At 31.5% G+C, this 20134-nt stretch overlaps 1 protein-coding gene and 2 long non-coding RNA genes across 5 annotated transcripts; 1 reads left to right on the top strand and 2 right to left on the bottom strand.

Annotated features, from left to right (window-relative positions):
- Nucleotides 1-824: 824 nt before the first annotated feature.
- Nucleotides 825-1272, top strand: LOC109170540. The gene is made up of 2 exons (XR_002052453.1): nt 825-917; nt 1106-1272. It is a non-coding gene; the product is annotated as an uncharacterized LOC109170540 (long non-coding RNA).
- LOC109170538 (aspartic proteinase-like protein 1) lies at nt 850-6014 on the bottom strand. 3 transcript variants are annotated; one of them, XM_019319708.1, is made up of 11 exons: nt 5446-6010; nt 4044-4182; nt 3359-3600; nt 3037-3264; nt 2793-2931; nt 2617-2681; nt 2438-2537; nt 1957-2017; nt 1765-1836; nt 1498-1682; nt 850-918 (listed from the first exon to the last, which is right to left on the bottom strand). In XM_019319708.1, exons 1-11 carry the CDS (start codon nt 5742-5744, stop codon nt 880-882), a joined length of 1569 nt encoding a protein of 522 aa, XP_019175253.1. In that variant the 5' UTR covers nt 5745-6010; the 3' UTR covers nt 850-879. The 3 variants fall into 3 exon arrangements, with proteins under 3 accessions (XP_019175253.1, XP_019175252.1, XP_019175254.1); XM_019319707.1 differs by lacking the exon at nt 850-918 and having other exon boundaries at nt 1355-1682; nt 5446-6012; XM_019319709.1 differs by lacking the exons at nt 850-918; nt 4044-4182 and having other exon boundaries at nt 1355-1682; nt 3359-3634; nt 5446-6014.
- A 9153-nt stretch (nt 6015-15167) lies between these two features.
- Nucleotides 15168-15930, bottom strand: LOC109170546. Its single transcript, XR_002052462.1, has 4 exons — nt 15816-15930; nt 15576-15679; nt 15281-15449; nt 15168-15224 (listed from the first exon to the last, which is right to left on the bottom strand). It is a non-coding gene; the product is annotated as an uncharacterized LOC109170546 (long non-coding RNA).
- Between the last annotated feature and the right edge of the window lie 4204 nt (nt 15931-20134).

The following is a 20134-nucleotide window of genomic DNA, read 5'->3' on the forward strand; positions in this document are numbered from 1 at the left end:
AGTCTATTAATAATTATATTTTTTTATCAAATTATATTGATAACCTTAAATAATTGAAATCAAAATCATGTAATAGTTATTACGATTTTTTGTGATAAAAGGTGGAAGCGCCCATCTTAAACTTGACAAGCATACGATGAGCCCCTCATTTTGAAAGGTTACTCCTACGTAAAACTCAATCATTGGTCGTGACAAATTTTACTTCTGTAATCAGTTGAGCTACTCAAGCGGACATCGATTTCTGCAAATAACTTAGGGTCCGTTTAGAAACCTGAAAAATGATTTCTGAAAAATATTTTCTGAGTTTTCAGGTTTGAATGCAATAGGAAAATCCAGTCAATGGAAAATATTTTCAATTAACGGGGAAAATGAAACCATTTTGGCGAAAAATGACTTCCGCCAAAATTTGGGAGAAGTCATTTTCCGCCAAAATGATTAAACATACAATTCTACTCATTTTTCTAGAAAATAAACTAAACACATCAAGTTTTTCAAAATGCAACCAAACACTGAAAAAAAAAAATAACTCATTTTCAGAATAACTCATTGAAGTTATTTTCCTGCTTTCCAAACGGACCATTAGAGGATCATATTTAAATCAAAATTTATTTAATAAAAAATAGATCACAATTTTATTATTAGTATTTTTCATCAAAGAATAAATAGGAATAGAATCTGTGTTGTCCGTTCACAGTATGATTGAACGGTTCGCTTCCGCGATAAAATTCCGAGAAGACGTTAATTAATAAAGAGGCGATTCGCAGACGGGCAAACAACTGTCCGGAGACAAGAAGAGAATGGGAGCCGAAGCGGAAGACCATCAACAAGCCAAACGCAACGGGGAACCAGTTCCAAATCCGGATCCGAACCCCAATCGCATTACGCCCAATCAGTTCCTCTCTTGGAAACGCCAAAAGGTCTATATTTTCTTTCATGCTTTTCAATTTTTGATTGAACACAAAGAAACTCTAGGGTTTTTTTTTTCCCATATTGGCGCGTGAATTTAGTAGGTTCTAATTCAACCGACACCGGTGTAGCAATCCGGAGATTATTCTTTTTAATCCGGTGCTGTTTCTTAGTGCTATCAACTGTTTGATGAATGCAGAGGATATAGCTGCAGGAGTAGTGCAAATGAATGGCCGGGAGCTTTTCTTGCATCAACCCTCAGTCTTTGATAATGATCTTTACTGACATGTTTTTATTGGTTTCAGAATGTTACAAACCTTGTTTCTCATGTTGAAGTTAAGAAATGCTACCTGAACACTTCATTAATTGTTACTTACCTCCCCCCACAATGATTCTACATCCTACTCAAAGAAATGAATAAACTTTTAGATATTATGGAGATGCAAGATTGCAAGACATGAAACAACACGGGAGAGGCTTCACTAAAGAAACTGTGAATTTACAGATAAATACACCAGCACACAGATATCAAACCAGGCAACATAACCATACGAATGATTGTAGCATAAGCAGAATCAGAATCAGAGTACAATGCTGATAGTGAATGGTACAAGGTGATGCTGCAGATGGTCTTGGAGGAGCCCTACCAGCGAGGGCAGGGGCGACTGCATGACCGTTGGGGGTTCTCTGCTGCTCGTTTGTTGGCAATGGACTTGCTGATAAACCGCCTGGGGTAGGCGTTACAGGAACCTTATCATTATCATCCAAATCTTTACCTGCCAAACACAAAGACACTTACACCATTTCTTTCTCTGGAAAACAAAAACAAATGTGCATCACCTATCAGTATTTACTTACAATTAGAAGCAGACCAACCCAACTTCAAATTCTCCCAATCAAATACCATCCGGTATCCAGTCATAAAGTTTTCTGCAAAGCACACACAATTCAGGTAATTTGCAATTTTCTGAAATCAAATATGTGATTAAGAAGCATAGATCAAAAAAGCAAGTTTAATAGAAAAATAGAAATTCAGCAAGAGCTACTCACGTCCAATTAATCCATATATTCCTTCAATTGGCAGTACACCTAAACAGTAACATTTGACTCCCTGTGCCAAAAACCTCTACTTATGAGAAATCCTTTTCATCAAGTATTATAAAATGAAATGACAGAATAAACAAGATGACTGCTATAAAAAAATAATTTTACAACTCTCAATATATTCTTTTCTCACTTGTATATAAATGGAGAAAATGGAAACCACTAAAATACCACACAAATATTTGAGTCCCATTTGGAACCTGATATGGGATATACCTAGAAAGTCTATTAATGCAGGGTATGGAGTTAAGTATATGAACTTGACTTTTCATCAATGAGAATGTTAGATAAAACACGATAATGAAACCTAATCAGATTCACAGGGACAGGCAACCGCATAATTCTGTCCTCTGTCCTTAGAAAAAGTCTTACAGAAATTTATATCTCCACCAATGGCAGATGGTGGCATAAGAGATTGAAAACTGACCTGATAGTTGAGGATAGGAAACATGGGATTTTGAATCACAAAACTCTGGTTGGCAGAAAGGATGAGCTTCATACTGGGAATATTTGGTAAACCCTCTGAACTGCAATTGAAAGAATATATTAACACAAGCATTATAGAAATGAATTAAGACCAAGAAGGTTTCAAATACACAACATTACCGAGCCTTGTAGCAGTAGTGAAAGACATCTATGCTAGACCTTGTAGCATTCATTAGTTCATCAAACTACAATAAAGGAGATGGATGTAGATGAGTTATGATAAGGAATTGAGAATCAAAATAGAACCAATCCAGGTTGTTTTAAACTAATACATTAGGAGTGTAAGAGCATATAACCTTATTAACAACTTTCTTATAGGTCTCGTATGGTAGGAGAGTGAAAGATGAACCACTATCAACTTGTGCTCGAAATCCAGATTGCTTTAAACAGGAACTCTCAACGCAATAATGTTCCACCTCCACAATGTATTTGTTACTGAAGAAATAAATTGCAAGACATTCAGGCAAATAAAAAGGTTGAGATGAGAACTTTTTCAATTTAAAAAGTCACATAGTATGAAAGACTGCAGGAAAGACATACTAATTCCCTTCAAGTGGCAAAAAGGGGGTAAATCTTTGATTTCCAGGCCCTTGATCACCAAAGAAAATTCTCCCAGAATGGCTCTTGTCAAAACATAAAGAGAATGAATGTGGAACCAATCCAGAATTTGCAAGCAGGCTTGGAACGGAGATTTTTCCAGGTCCTAATCCCAAAACACCATCTGGAGCAGCTCCATCCAAATAGCTGCCGCTCTGTTTGCTTCCACAGCTGCAATTAAATATTAAGAAATGAGAAATGCTCTGCATCAATTGATGTCTAGCGCAAATCAAATTGGTTAGGTACAAACTAAATCATCACATACCCTATAATGATTGGTGCCAGAGCAGAGTCTTGATGTGAATGTTCACCAGATAAGATCAAATGCAACTGATCTTCAAAAAGAAATCCTGAACTTGATGTATTTTCTGACAAGTAGTCAACCATGTATGGGCAGTGCTCCTTAGGACTTTTGCAGTCAGGACCAAGTTCACATAATTGATGGCTGCAAGGAAGTTGCTTGCTGGTGCTAGATCGGGCTGGACTATACTCGTTCAGATCCCTATCCTGCATAATAGATGCCCCAAACAGGAGGGAGCACCTGCCAATCAATCACTGGAGAATTAACTGCTAAACCTGTTTTTCAATTTGTTTTGAACTATCACTACTAGACTTACTTGAAGGAATTATATCTTGAACAAACTTGTTCCATACATACTAACAAGGCCAAACAAGTGACTAAATTTTGAACTTTGGAATGTTTCAATCAGTAATAGTTGTAATGTAGTTCATAATTCATATGCTTCTATTACACCACCCCCCCCCCCCCCCCCCAAAAAAAAAAAAAAAAAAATTGTATTATCCAAATGTAATATCCTTCAATATTGGATTAAAGCATCAAATCGCACAATGGACATTAAAACTGAGATGCATGAGTATCAGAAATTATCATAACTCATAAGGATTAAGAAGAATGTACAGTCTGATGCATATGCAGACCAGTAGCCTACCAAGACAGTGTAGTAGCTTGAGGACAATGGAGCACACTGTACACAATCACAAGGAACCCAAAGCAAATCACTTCCAGCATCTAACGCAACAAGAAATGAAACATTTGGTGTCCCAATATCAATCCATGCATAATGCAACCTGCCCAAAGGGAAAACCAAGTAAACAAAGTTGAAACTGTAAAGATGGTAGTCTTTGGTAAAGACATACCAATATTTCCATGCACCCTTCATGATCAGGGACCTTATTGGAGAATTTAGAGAACCTATGATAAAGAATAATAGTAAGACATCTTAATTCAGAATACTGCAATTCCTTGCCACTTTAAAGTGTGTAATCCTGATGAAGCAGATGTTCATAATTATTGAACTACAAACAAGAATCTGACCCAGCATAGATATTGGTGATATTAATCTATGGCTCGTGCCTTTCAAGTTTCAATAAACAAATGCAAAAATAAATATTCTGTAATTTGAAAAAAAAAAAAAACATTAGAAAGTTTTTTTTTTAAAAAAATGCAGCAATTATACTGTAGTACTTTGTGAGGGGAAATGTTGTAGAAACTAGAAAGCATACAGTAGAATCAAAATCACAGAACATGCATGATGCATCAAAATGACTAAATTGCACACAACAGCAGAAATGGTAATACACCAATGGATCAAGTTCCTAAAACTCCAGAAAATCCTTGAAAACAATGTTAGATGTTTTAGTCATTCAACATTAAAGTAGCAATGTGAGTGAAAGGGAAATCAACACTAAACCTACGAGTCAACAGAAGGTGAAGACGACGTGAAGTAGTTATGAAGGGGAATTAACAAAGGGAAGACACCTGAAACTCAATGTTACTCTTCCAAGTTAATTTCACATTGCTTCCACCCCACCTTACAATTATATAGCAATTTCAAATATTAGTTATATTAATTTTAAAGGCTCCAGAAAATGGTTTCACCGTTTAACCTCAAATTACTTCCATAAGCAACTTTTGAGTTCACAGTAGCCTACATGGATGTGCACAAATGCACAATAAACTGCAAATACTAGATAGAGTCTATTGAAAATTAAATACTAGATAATAGATACCTCAAAATATTCTAGGGAATTGGGCATTTAGTAAGTCAAATATTCTTTCACCTGATTTAGGAATGCAACTACATGAGTCCTGGAATGCTCTCCAAAAGTTAGTTTTTGTATATTTGTTTTTTGTTTTTTTTTGTTTAACTATTCGTTTCAAACTCAAAAGCAATTTTTTTTTTAAATATCAAAATATATTTTTCAAAAAATAAAAATAAATAAAAGAACAGTTAAGGAGCTATGAAAATTTTAGTTTTGAGGTCCAGATTTCTGAAAATGAAAGCGAGTGAAATTCCTCTTCAGAAATCAATATTACCGCCGAGTACTAACCAGCTCAAGTCATTGCCGTAGTCAAAGGTCTGACTTCCTTCGGAAGGAACAAGGAGCTGTTTCTGAGAGCCAAGCCTCAGCCTCTGGTGCTTAAAGTCGCTGCTGAGGAGCAACCTTGCTCGCTCCACGCTCTCTCGCTCCGGCCACGGCCCTTGTCTCCCCTTCGCCGCCCAAACTGAACGCGCTTCGTCGGAGAACCTGTGAATCAGCCGGAAGGAGTAGGTCGCTCCCGCGCAGACCTCAATGCAGATTAGCACCGCCGCTAGTGTGAACAGAATCGCCGCAACCCCGGTCCTCATTGCGAGGCAAAAGGCAGATTGGAGAGAGCGAAAGCGGAAGCGAACCCTAGGTATTGGGCTCAAGAATAAGAGCGCAGAGTCACTGAGTCGGAGAGTTTTGAGCAACGATTTCTACTTTGCAGAGAGTGGGAAGTGAAATCTCCATTGCAGAAAGTGATTATCAAGGATTTCCTTCTCTTTTTTATGTTTTGTTTATTTCAACCTGTGGCTATTTTAGCAATTTCTTCAATTTCTAGCATTGCGTTTATGTTTGCATATACTCCGTACTTTTTCTTTCTCGTTACCAGATAAGTAAAAATAGTGTCCCGTTACTTGTCCCATAACGTGACATTTAACTTACTTTTAATAATACTCGTCTTATTTTATAGTGTAAATACCCAAAATGGTCCATCGACTATAGCTAAATTCATAAATTGGTCATCGATTTTTAATTTCAACCAATTAAGTCCTTAACTTTTTAATTTTAACACAATTTGGTCCTCTGTCTATTTGACCGTTTGCTAACTGTGATTTTTGCGGATATATATGTAATTTCATGGTCCATCGTCGATTTTTTAAGGTTCTGGTTGCATTTTGAGACCATATTGTTACATTCGAATCCACTGCCGAAAGCAATTTACCAAATTCGGTCGCATTTCTTCATCCTCTCTTTGGATTCAATGTAGTTGAGTTCGTACCAGAGCGAAGAAGACGACGTGTTTTCGAACCGGTGCAACGTCATCCTGGAGGCCTCCCCGTGCTCCGACGAGAGCTGAAGATTCTTCTGAAGATCGTCGGTCACGGCAACAAACGGTCAAATAGATGGAAGACCAAATCGTGTCAAAATTGCAAAGTTAAGGACTTAATTAGTTGAAATTGAAAGTCAATGACCAATTTGTGAATTTAGGTATAGTCGAGGGATCATTTTAGGTATTTACTCTATTTTATATATCATACTTATTCCATTTGACATGTTATTGCGAGTAACCTTCAAGTTAAATGTTATTGAAATGCCACACAATATGTTTTTATGACTTTGATGTCTAATTCACGTAATAATAATAATAATAATAATAATAATAATAATAATAATAATAATAATAATAAGGGATAAGGGTCAAATAAGCCCCCCAACTATATGTCAAAATTCAATTAGACCCTCTAACTAAAAAAAGCTTCAATTAAACCCTTAAATTAATTAAAATTGTGCAATTAACATATTTAATAGGTTACCAGTCAGGTAACCGGTTAATTTTGATTGCTTAGCATCCTACGTGGCATCCCATTCAAAAATAAAAATAAGTTAAAAATAAAATATAAAAAAAAAAACAAATTAGAAAAAGAAAAAGTTGCCGGAGAACTTCTGCGTAAGTTTAGAAAGGCGTTGTTGGGAGGAACAGGGCGGCATCGAATTCCGACCTTCCAAATCTGCCATATCTAAACGCCATTGTGAAGGAGACTCTAAGGGTCCACCCGCCGGAGCCGCTGCTGTCGTGGGCGAGGATGTCCGTCGGCGAGCACTTCATCCTGACGGGGACGACGACCATGGTGAATATGTACGCCATCACCCACGACGAGAGGATCTGGTCGGAGCCGTAGAAGTTCATGCCGAAGAGGTTCTTGGAGGAAGATGTGCCCATTATGGGTTCTGACCTGAGACTGGCCTCGTTCGGCTCCGGTCGCCGCGTTTGCCCCGGCAAGGTGATGGGTTACACGCCAGCGTTCAGCTCTGGCTGGTTCAAGTGGGAGGCGTTTGGGGGAGAAAGGGCTGGACTTCTCTCCGATGGACGGAGAATCCCGCAAGGTATTTCGTCAATGTCAACTGGACTGCGGGAAGAAACCATGGCAGCAGCTGCCATGGCAGTCTGTTTTTTTTATTTTATTTATATAAATACAATTATTTTGATTTGTTATTTTAATTTTAATAATATAATATTTTAAAATATTAATCTATATGGCATCTTACGTGGCATCCATGTGGCATTTGACCTAAAGGTAACATGTTATTATAGGTCAAATTAGTTAATTGCACATTTTTAACAAGTATAAGGGTTCAATTGAATGTTTTTTTAGTTTGAGGGTCTAATTGCATTTTGATATATAGTTGGAGGGTCTATTTGACCCTTATCCCTAATAATAATAATAATAATAATAATAATAATAATAATAATAATAATAATAATATTATTATTATTATTATTATTATTATTATTATTATTATTATTATGTGATTTGGACATCCATGTCTTCAAAACATATTTATATAGCATTTTAATCACTTTTAACTTGAGATTACATGCAATAACAGCAGAGGCGGATCCAGAAAATCATCTGAGTGTGGGCGAATATTAAATGATGTTAGAAATGTCAATGACAAAATATCAAACAACCATAATAAGGTTAAAATACAGAATATATTATAAATTACAATATATTTATGAGAAAATATGAAACATAATCAATTAGATAAATTAATTTGAATAACAATATATTCATAAATACTTTTAAATTTTAATTTATTTTAGTTAGATCAATTTTTCTAAATTAATTCGAATACAATAAAGTATATTATAAACTTGTATACTTCATTAATTAAATAATTTATAAAAACTAGACTAAAAGAGCATTTAATTTGTTAATTAAATGATTCATAAAAAGTAGACTAAAAATATTTAATTTATCTTGTGAATAAATGAAAGAGAGAAAATAAAGTGTTGCTAATGAGATTTGAATCCATGACATAAGCCTTTTATAATACAATATTTGAAATTCAACCGACTAAGCTACTCAAAGTCTCAAACTATTGATATTTTCAACATAAATATAGATTTTATATAATATTTCATGCTATATATGTATACATCTACATACATATATATAAAGGGGTGGGGGGAGGGGAGGCAGCTGCCCCCACACTGGGTCCGCCCTAAATAACAGGTCAAATAAAGTTAATTGTACTTTTGTTTTATAAGTTCAGGTATCTAATTTAATTTTTTTATATTTCGAGAGTTTAATTACATTTTTATAAATAGTTCAATGACATATTTGATATTTTGCCTTAAAAACAAACTTTAGATGAACAATATAAGGAAGAAAATTAAAAGTGTGGAGTCGTTTTGGGAAAATTATACTATAGACCAGGATCTACCTTGCATTGTAGATCATGATCTAAAAATAATTTTCAAATTCTGTATTTATAGTTGACACTTTTTTTTACCTACAGTTGATAATTTCGGTACATGTATCTATCATGTTATCAAGTCAGATGATGTATCTATAGTTTACACATTTTGTATCTGCAATTGATAATTTAAGTTAGCTATCATATTATATTATGAGTCAGCAATTATCAAGTTATTTGTTTACATGTACAGAAACGATTAACTATAGATACAGAATATGTTAATTAAGTTTAAAGTGGGCAGATTCCTTGTGCGCACCGGCATTTGGCCCTGCCTACTAACCCATTGAGTCACCGTGATTTACATCCTCCCACATACTCTGTCGGGTCGGAGTGTGGAGGGGCCCTTAAGACTGGAGATTCAGCCTTTTGGGGTAAGAATATGTTAATTAAAGGTATAAATTTTTATATCAAGATTCACAATGTAATATGAACTTTGTTCTATGTTATAACAATTGATCGTTTTGACGGTGGGTTTTACGTGGATGACACGTTTTTCATAATATTTTACATGAAATCGACTATGATTATAAACAAATAATTAAATAAGAATTAAATGAATAAAGACGTGATTGTACAGAAGTACAGATGGTTGAATTTTATTCTCCCACGAGGCAATGCATAAAGTGATAAAGATAGTTCAATAGTAGTGATGGTCATGGATCATAGTATATGTGACAACTGCCACAACAATCATTACTGTATTGCAAATAATCATTATGGATGGACGCACTATAAAACGAAAATAAAAATGTTAAAAGTATATTTTTAAAGTGTAAAGTGTATTATTATTATTATTATTATTCCATTTCTTGATTTTATTAGACTAATAGAAGAAAACAATGGTGATTATTTTTTCTATTAACTCTATTACAATAAAACATCTGTTCTATACTTTCTCTATTTAATGCAACTCAAAAAGTCAATATCCTACCATCAGAATTCGATCCTCTGACCTTCCCTCAAGGAGAGATAGAGGTGACATTTGAGTATGATTGGCAAGCTAATGGTTTCTTAAGCTATAAATTTTCATATTTAGCTTGTGGGATTTTTTCTAATTTTTTTAACTTTTTAAATTTTGAGGAAAAATATTAAAGTGTTTCGGTTACCTAAATTTTTAGAGAATTTTTTAAGTTTTGATGAGTTATCATATTTAAGTAAAGCTCAATGTCATGTATTGTGTACATAATCAATCCATTTGTTTGTCATTTTGGAATAAGGTGTCAACTGTCAAGCCTTATCAAATTAGGCCCATCAAGAATGGGATGAAACAACAATGGGATCGGAGGCACATTATATAGGCTGAGGAGAAAAACACACAAAGATCAGTATTGTTTGATAATTGACAAACTAACCAAAGTTAGTTGAATGAGAAAATTTCAATTTTGGTCACATGATTATAGGGGTATTGTTAATTTTAATACCTGACTTTTAAAAGTGTCAATTTAGTACCTTGACTATGTAATTTTTGTCAATTTTGGTCACTCCAGCCGAATTGACGGTCAAATTTGGCTGGAAAAATTTAATCAAACATTTAGTCTATAATCTGAGGGGCAAAATCGTCTTTTGATCCTTTCTAGACTAAATGTTGGATTAAATTTTTCCGGCCAAATTTGACCGTCAATTTGGCCGGAGTGACCAAAATTGACAAAAATTACATAGTCAATGGACTAAATTGATATTTTTAAAAGGAGTTAATACCCAAAATAGTCCTCCGACTATTAGCTAATACTTGATTTTGTCCCAAAGTATTAAGCATACTCAATTTAATCTTTAGAAGGTGGGTAATTTCTTTCTTTAACACTACAGTTTATGGCTTCATCTTTCAATCAGTCCACTTTACCTTTCACTTTTCCTCTTTGTTGAGCTTTATTTTCAGCAAATGCATTCATTCATCTTTGAAATGGAAAAAATATTGCAGTGTACTCAATTAAAAGATAACCACACAAGAGAGAGCAACTCAAAAAGGAATAAACCAGTGACTGTCTCCCTCAATCATAGATTCATGGCTGCAACATTTTTACCCTCCAAATCCTACTTTAGGGTGTCGGCATTAACCTGACCTGAAATTCAACGTCCTAAGGTGGCCCATTTCCGGTGAAAGGCGGATTGGCACGGGACATTTCCGAAGGTGGCCCATTACCGGCGAAAGGCGGATTGGCGTGGGAAAGTGTTTGTGATGGATAGAACGCCAAAAAAACAAAGAAATAGTAAACATAAACTGCAAAGGAATAGGAAACCAACCCTAATGATGAATGAAAACTCATTTGGTAATTAAGGAAAATTAAAGATAACAGACTAAACACGTCGAAAATACTCCTCAGATAATAAAAAAAAAATTCACTATTTCTAACAAAAACACCTTTAAAATTTACACAGGTACTAAATTATAAAATGATCAAAAAATGAACGGTAAAAAAGAGTAATTAATGCATGGAAAAAATAAAAAATACACATAACAAAACAAAAAGAACTCCAAGATATTCAATAACACATTAAAAGAAAAACGCTACAGACAAATATAACGAAAAGAAAATAAACCAAAACTACACAAATACACTTGAAAAGTGCTATAAATTAAGGAAAACAGACTAACAACGTTGAAATTAATCCTTAGAAAATAAAAGAATTCACTATTCCTAATGGAAATACGTTTAATAGTTATTTATTGAATTTCAAAACGATATTTGGAACTACCCAATTGAAACAAAAAATATGACGAAGCAAACATAAACAGTGAATAATGTCGAAATTGATCTTTAGAAAATAAATAAAAGAATTCACTATTCCTAATAGAAATACCTTTAAAAGTTATGTACTGAATTTCAAAACACTATTTGGAACTACCCAATTCAAACAAAAGATATGACAAAAAGAACGCTAACAAAAACAATGAACGGTAAAAAAGGTAAATTAATACATGGAGAAAAAAATCACAAATATAACAAAACGAAAAAAACTCCAAAATATTCAGGAATGCATTCAAAGAAAACAAAACGAACAAAATCAAAAGCACAAATATAATGAATTGAGAACCCATAAATGCATGAAAAACATAAAGAGAAAAACAAAAACTACACAAATAACACTTGAAAAATGCTATAAATTAAGAAAACCAAACTAAATATTTCGAAAATACTCCTTAGAAAATAAAAATACATTAAAAAAAAAACACATATATAACAAAATGAAAAGAACTCCCAAGACATTCAGGAACACATTCAAAAAATACACAAATATAACCAGACAAATAGAACACCAAGAAATTCAGGAACACATTGAATAAAAAACACAACGAAAAAATAAAAGGCACAAATATATCAAAACAAAAATAACCCAAAAAATGCATAACTAAAAACTACACAAGAACACTTAGAAAAAATGCTATAAATTAAAAAGAAAACATACTAAACACGTCAAAAATACTCATTATAAAATAAAAGAATTCACTATTCCTAATACAAATGATCTTTAGAAATACACAATTCAAACTAAAAATACGCCAAAAGAATGCTAACAACAAAATATGAACGGTAAAAAGGGAAATTAATGCATAAAAAAAAAACAAAAATACACAAACATAACAAAGCAAAAAAAAATAAAAAACATTCTGGAACACATTCAAAGCAAAACGTAATAGACAAACATAACGAAGCAAAAATGTCACCCCCAAAACTACACAAGAACACTTGAAAAATGCTATAAATAAAGGAAAACGCACTAAATATATCCTAACAAAAACAAAATGGACAACAATAAAAGGGGGAAAATAATGCATGGAAAAAACAAACATAACGAAGCAAAAATGTCACCCAAAATTACACAAGAACACTTGAAAAATGCTATAAATAAAAGAAAATGTACTAAATACATCCTAACAAAAACAAAATGGACAACAATAAAAGGGGAAAAATAATGCATGGAAAAAACAAACATAACGCTAAATACATCCTAACAAAAACAAAATGGACAACAATAAAAGGTGGAAAATAATGCATGGAAAAAACAAAAAACTCACAAATATAACAAGACATTCAAGAACACATTCAAAGAAAAATGCAATGAACAAAAACAAAAGTCACAAAATAACAAAGCAAAAATAGCACAAAAAGACAGAAAAAACATAAAGAGAGAACCAAAAACTACACAAGAACACTTGAAAAATGCTATAAATTAAGGAAAACAACTAAATACATCATAAATACTTGTAATGGACAAACATAACAAAACCAAAAATAAAAAATAAAAAAAATCAAAAACATGCAAGAAAACATTCAAAGCAAAACGTAATGAACAAACATAACGAAGCAAAAATATCACCCAAAACTACATAAGAACACTTGAAAAATGCTATAAATAAAGAAAAACACACTAAATACATCCTAACAAAAACAAAATGAACAATAATAAAAGCGGGAAATTAACACATGGAAAAAAAAAAACAAAAAACTCACAAATATAACAAAACGAAAAGAACTCCAAGACATTCAAGAACACATTCAAAGAAAAATGCAATGGACAAAAACAAAAGTCACAAATATAACAAAGCAAAATAGCACAAAAATGCTGAAAAAACATAAAGAGAGAGAACCAAAAACTACACAAGAAAAATGCTATAAATTAAGGAAAACAACTAAATACATCACAAATACTCGTTATTAAATAAATGAATTCACTAATCCTAATAAAAATACCTTTAAAAATTATTTATAAAAAATTACAAGTAGTAAAATTACAAAATGATCATTGGAAATACACAATTCAAAGTAAAAATGTGCCAAAAGAACGCTAAAAAACAAAATGAACGGTAAAAAGAGAATTTATGCATGGGAAAAACAGAAAATGCAAAAAGAACTCCGACATTCAGGAACACATTCAAAGCAAAACGCAATGGACAAATATAACAAAGCACAAATAACTCAAAACTACACAAGAACACTTGAAAAATGCTATAAATTAAAGAAAACATACTAAATACATCAAAAATAAATATACGTATTGAATTATAAAACGATCTATATATACAATTCAAACAAAAAAAAAAACGAAAGAACGCTAACAAAAACAAAATAAATGGAAATTAATGGATTAATGGATAAGAAAAAAGAATACACAAATATAACAAAACGAAAAGAACTTCAAGGCATTCAAGAACACATTCAAAGAAAAACACAATTGACAAAAAAAAATATATCAAAACAAAAATAACCAAAAAATGAAAGGAAAACATAAAGAGAAAGAACCAAAAACTGCACATGAACACATGGATATGCCAAAAGTACTAAATTATAAAATGATCTTTGAAAATACGCAATTCAAACTAAAAATACGCGAAAAGAATACTAACAATAAAATGTGCACAGTAAAAAGAAAAATTAATGCATGGGAAAAAACAAAAATACACAAATATAATGAAGCGAAAAGAACTCTAAAACATTCATAAACACATCGAAAGCAAAATATCACCCAAAACTACGCAACAACACATAATAAATAAAAATGCACTAAATACGGGGGAAATCATCCTTAGAAAATAAAATAATTTACAATTCAAAAATACCTTTCAAAGTTATTTAAAAATATAAATACTGAATTATAAAACAATCTTTGTAAATACACAATTCAAACAAAAAATATGTCAAAATAACGCTAACAAAAACAAAATAAGCAGTAAAAGGGGGAAATTAATGAATGTAAAAAGAAAAACAAAAAAACACACAAATATAACGAAATGAAAAGAACTCCCAGACATTCTCAGGAACACATTAAAAAAAAAAAAAAACGAAATTGACAAAAACAAAAGTCACTAATATAACAAAGCAAAAATAATACAAAATGCAGAGAAAACATAAAAAGAAAGAACAAGAAAACTACACAAAACACATAAAAATGATATAAATTAGGAAGAACAACTAAATGCATCATCAATACTCCTTAGTAAATAAATGAATTCACAAAAATTATAAAGTGATCATTGGGTTTACACAATTCAAACAAAATTCACTAAACCCTAGAATTATAAAATTATAAAGTATTTACACAATTCAAACAAAAAATACGACGAAAGAACACAAACAAAAACAAAATGAACAGTAAAAGGGGTAAATTAATGCATCGGTAAAAAACAAAAAACACACAAATATAACGAAATGAAAAGAACTACAAAACATTCATAAACACATTCAAAGAAAAACACGGTGGACAAAAACAAAAATAACAAATATAACAAGCACAAAAATACAAGAAAAACAGATGTAAAGCATAACATCATATACAAATACACAATCAATTGGATTGAAGAAAACACCTCTTTAAGTCACCTATTCCACTACAAATACACAATCAATTGGATTGAAGAAAACCCCCGTTAAGTCACCTATTCCACTACCCCTTATTCCCAGTCCAAAACAAAACAAACACAGAAAAAATAAAAACTTAGAAAGGGCGATAAGAAATCGAAAAATTTACCTGCTTACTCCCATCCTTCTCAACCTTCCCTTATTCCAAACAATGCTTGATGTGAATATCCTCGAGCTACGGATACTCTGTTCTAGTCGGTAAATTGTTAGATAAATGAAATTGAAATTCCTAATAAGCTCTAATGAAGTATTCTATTTATATTGGAAGAGTGGAGAGCATGTCAAAAAGCATTCACAAAGCCGGTGTGGTACCTTGTGGTTAGGTGTCTAGCCCAGTCCTGTTACGTGGTGGTTGCTAATGTGATGGTTGATAGCGGATCTAACTTCTTACACTAAGAGTGAACTTGAGAAAAGGCCTGCAATACTTGAATTTTGAGGTTAGTAAAACTGTAAAATTGCACTATAACCCCGTCACGGAGTATTAAGAGAATACAAATATAAAAGAAACTAATCATGAAGAGGAACCACTATAGGCATTCTCAATTATTTTACCTGTCAGAAGGTGGGTAATTTCTTTCTTTACACTGCAGTTATGGCTTCATCTTTCAATGAGTCCACTTTACCTTTCACTTTTCCTCTTTTGTTGAGCTTTATTTTCAGCAAATACATTCATTTGTCTCTGAAATGGAAAAAAAATTGCAGTGTACTCAATTAAAAGATAACCACACAAGAGAGAGAGCAACTTACAACAGAATAAAAATCAGCGATTGTTCTCCCCCAATCATAGATTCATGGCTGCAACATTTTTACCCTCCAAATCATACTTAACCGGACAAAAACAACGAAAAGAAAATAAACCAAAATTACACAAGAACACTCAAAAAGTGCTATAAATTAAGAAAAACAGACTAACAAGATCGAAATTAATCCTTAGTAAATAAAGATTATTCCTTATTTACTAATGAAAATACCTTTAAAAGTTATTCACTGAATTTCAAAACAATATTTGGAACTACCCAATTCAAACAAAAAATATGCCGAAAGAACGCTAACAAAAACAATGAACAACGTTGAAATTAATCCTTAGAAAATAAAAGAATTCACTATTCCTAATGAAAACACCTTTAAAACATATTTACTGAATTTCAAAACGACATTTGCCCAATTCAAACAAAAAATATGACAAAAGAACGCTAACAAAAACAATGAACGGTAAAAAGGAAAAATTAATACATGAGAAAAAAACACACAAATATAACAAAACGAGGAATACATTCAAAGAAAAACAGAACGAACAAAAACAAAAACACAAATATAATGAAGCGAGAATAACCCATAAATGCATGAAAGAAATAAAGAGAAAATAAAAAACTACAAAATCACACTCGAAGAATGCTATAAATTAAGAGAAACATACTAAATATTTCAAAAGTACTCCTTAAAAAATAAACACATTGGAAAAAAAACACAAATATAATGAAACGAAAAGAACTCCAAGACATCCGGGAACACATTCAAAAAATACACACAAATATAACCAAACAAAGAGAACTCCAAGACATCCAGGAACACATTCAAAGAAAAACAGAACGAACAAAAACAAAAGCACAAATATAATGAAGCGAGAATAACCCATAAATGCATGAAAGAAATAAAGAGAAAATAAAAAACTATACAATATAACACTTGAAAAATGCAATAAATTAAGAGAAACAAACTAAATATTTCAAAATATTCCTTAGAAAATAAACATATTGGAAAAAAAAAACACAAATATAATGAAACGAAAAGAGACATCCAGGAACATATTCAAAAAATTTGTATCCAAACAAAGAGAATTCCAAGACATCCAGGAACACATTCAAAGAAAAACAGAACGAACAAAATCATAAGCACAAATATAATGAAGCGAGAATACCCCATAAATACATGAAAGACATAAAGAGAAAATCAAAAACTACACAATAACACTCAAAAAATGCTATAAATTAAGAGAAACAAACTAAATATTTCAAAAATACTCCTTGAAAAATAAACACATTGGAAAAAAAAAAAAAAATATATATATATATATATATATATATAAAATAATAATAATAATAATAATAATAATAATAATAAACATAAAGAACTCCAAGACATATATATATATATATATATATATATATATATATATAAATAAATAAAATAATAATAATAATAATAAAACATAAAGAACTCCAAGACATCCAGGAACACATTCAAAAAATACACACAAATTTTAACAAAACAAAAAGAACTCCCAAGAAATTCAAGAACACATTGAATGAAAAACACAACAGACAAAAACAAAAGGATTCAAATATATCAATACGAAAATCACCCAAAAAATGCAAGGAATCAAAAACTACACAAAAACACTTGAAAAATGCTATAAATTAAAGAAAACATACTAAATACGTCAAAAATACTGTGCTTTAGTGCTTATAAAATAAAAGAATTCACTATTCCTAATAAAAATTATCTTTAGAAATGCGCAATTCAAACTAAAAGAACTCCAAAACATCCAGGAACACATTCAAAAAATACACACAAATTTTAACAAAATAAAGAGAACTACCAAGAAATTCAAGAACACATTGAATGAAAAACACAACGGACAAAAACAAAAGGCTTCAAATATATCAAAACGAAAATCACCCAAAAAATGCAAAGAATCAAAAACTACACAAAAACACTTGAAAAATGCTATAAATTAAAAAAACATACTAAATACGTCAAAAATACTGTGCTTATAAAATAAAAGAATTCACTATTCCTAATAAAAATTATCTTTAGAAATGCGTAATTCAAACTAAAAATACGTCAAAAGAACGCTAACAACAAAAAATATGAACGGTAAAAAAAGGGAAATTAATGCATGAAAAAAAAATACACAAAACATAACGAAGCGAAAATAACTTACAAAGTACACATTCAAAGCAAAACGTCATGGACAAAGATAATGAAGCAAAAATATCACCCAAAACTACACAAGAACACTTGAAAAGGGCTATAAATAAAGGAAAACGCACACAAAATGAACAGTAAAAGCAGGAAATTAATGCAAACAAAAAACACACAAATATAACGAAACGAAAAGAACTCCCAAGACATTCAGAAACACATTAGACAAAAACAAGTCACAAATATAACAAAGCTAAAACAGCACAAAAATGCAAGAAAAACATAAAGAGAAAGAACCAAAAACTATACAAGAACACTTGAAAAATGCTATAAACCAAGGAAAATAACTAAATACATCATAGAAATTCTTAGTAAAATGATCATTGGAAATACGCATTTCAAACTAAAAGTATGCCAAAAGAACGCAATCGAACAAAATGATTATGCATGGGAAAAAACAAAAAATGCAAAAATATAACAAAGCGAAAAGAACTCCAAGACATTCAAAAACACATTCAAAGAAAAACTCAACAGACAAATATAACAAAGTAAAAATAACACGAAACTACACAAGAACACTTGAAAATAACATATAATATAAATATTTAATTATAAAACGATTTATAGAACTACACAATTCAAACAAAAAATACGCCGAAAGAATGCAAAAAAAAAATGAACAGTAAAAGGGGGAAACTAATGCATGGTAAAAAGCAAGACATTAAGGAACACATTCAAAGAAAAAGACAATAGACAAAACAAGTCACAAACATAACAAATCGAAAATAGCACAAAAATGCAAAGAGAACCATAAAGAGAAAGAACCAAAAACTACACAAGAAACATACAAAATACGTCAAAAACACTCCATTGAAAATAAAAAGTATTTAAAAAATAAAAGTGTATGGAATGTTCATGTTGATGATTATTATTATTTACAATAACAACCAATGGTAATTAATAGAATCTAGCCTTATACAACAAACATCAAAGATTATTACCATGATCTTCTTACCGAATAGAAGTTCTAATTCATTAATCATAGAGAATTAATGAGAGAAGGTCATTTACCTATTGTATTCTATATCAGATTGTAATTCCTCAAGCTCTCTATACCCCCCACGATTTATAGAACTACACAATTCAAACAAAAAATACGCCGAAAGAATGCAAAAAAAAATGAACAGTAAAAGGGGGAAACTAATGCATGGTAAAAAGCAAGACATTAAGGAACACATTCAAAGAAAAAGACAATGGACAAAACAAGTCACAAACATAACAAATCGAAAATAGCACAAAAATGCAAAGAGAACCATAAAGAGAAAGAACCAAAAACTACACAAGAAACATACGAAATACGTCAAAAACACTCCATTGAAAATAAAAAGTATTTAAAAAATATAAGTGTATGGAATGTTCATGTTGATGATTATTATTATTTACAATAACAACCAATGGTAATTAATAGAATCTAGCCTTATACAACAAACATCAAAGATTATTATCATGATCTTCTTACCGAATAGAAGTTCAAATTCATTAATCATAGAGAATTAATGAGAGAAGGTCATTTACCTATTGTATTCTATATCAGATTGTAATTCCTCAAGCTCTCTATACCCCCCACTTAACCTTCACTTCAACCTGATCAATTATGTAAGTAAAGCAAAACATCATATACAAATACACAATCAATTGGATTGAACACACCTCTTAACTGACCTATTCCACTACCATGATCTTCTTACCGAATAGAAGTTCAAATTCATTAATCATAGAGAATTAAAGAGAGAAGGACATTTACCTGTTGTATTCTATATCAGATTGTAATTCCTCAAGCTCTCTATTTTTACGCCCCACTTAACCTTCACTTCAACCTGATCAATTATGTAAGTAAAGCAAAACATCATATACAAATACACAATCAATTGGAATGAACACACCAT

Source organism: Ipomoea nil, unplaced genomic scaffold (genome assembly GCF_001879475.1).
Source record: "Ipomoea nil cultivar Tokyo-kokei standard unplaced genomic scaffold, Asagao_1.1 scaffold3321, whole genome shotgun sequence".
Classification (NCBI taxonomy): domain Eukaryota; kingdom Viridiplantae; phylum Streptophyta; class Magnoliopsida; order Solanales; family Convolvulaceae; genus Ipomoea; species Ipomoea nil.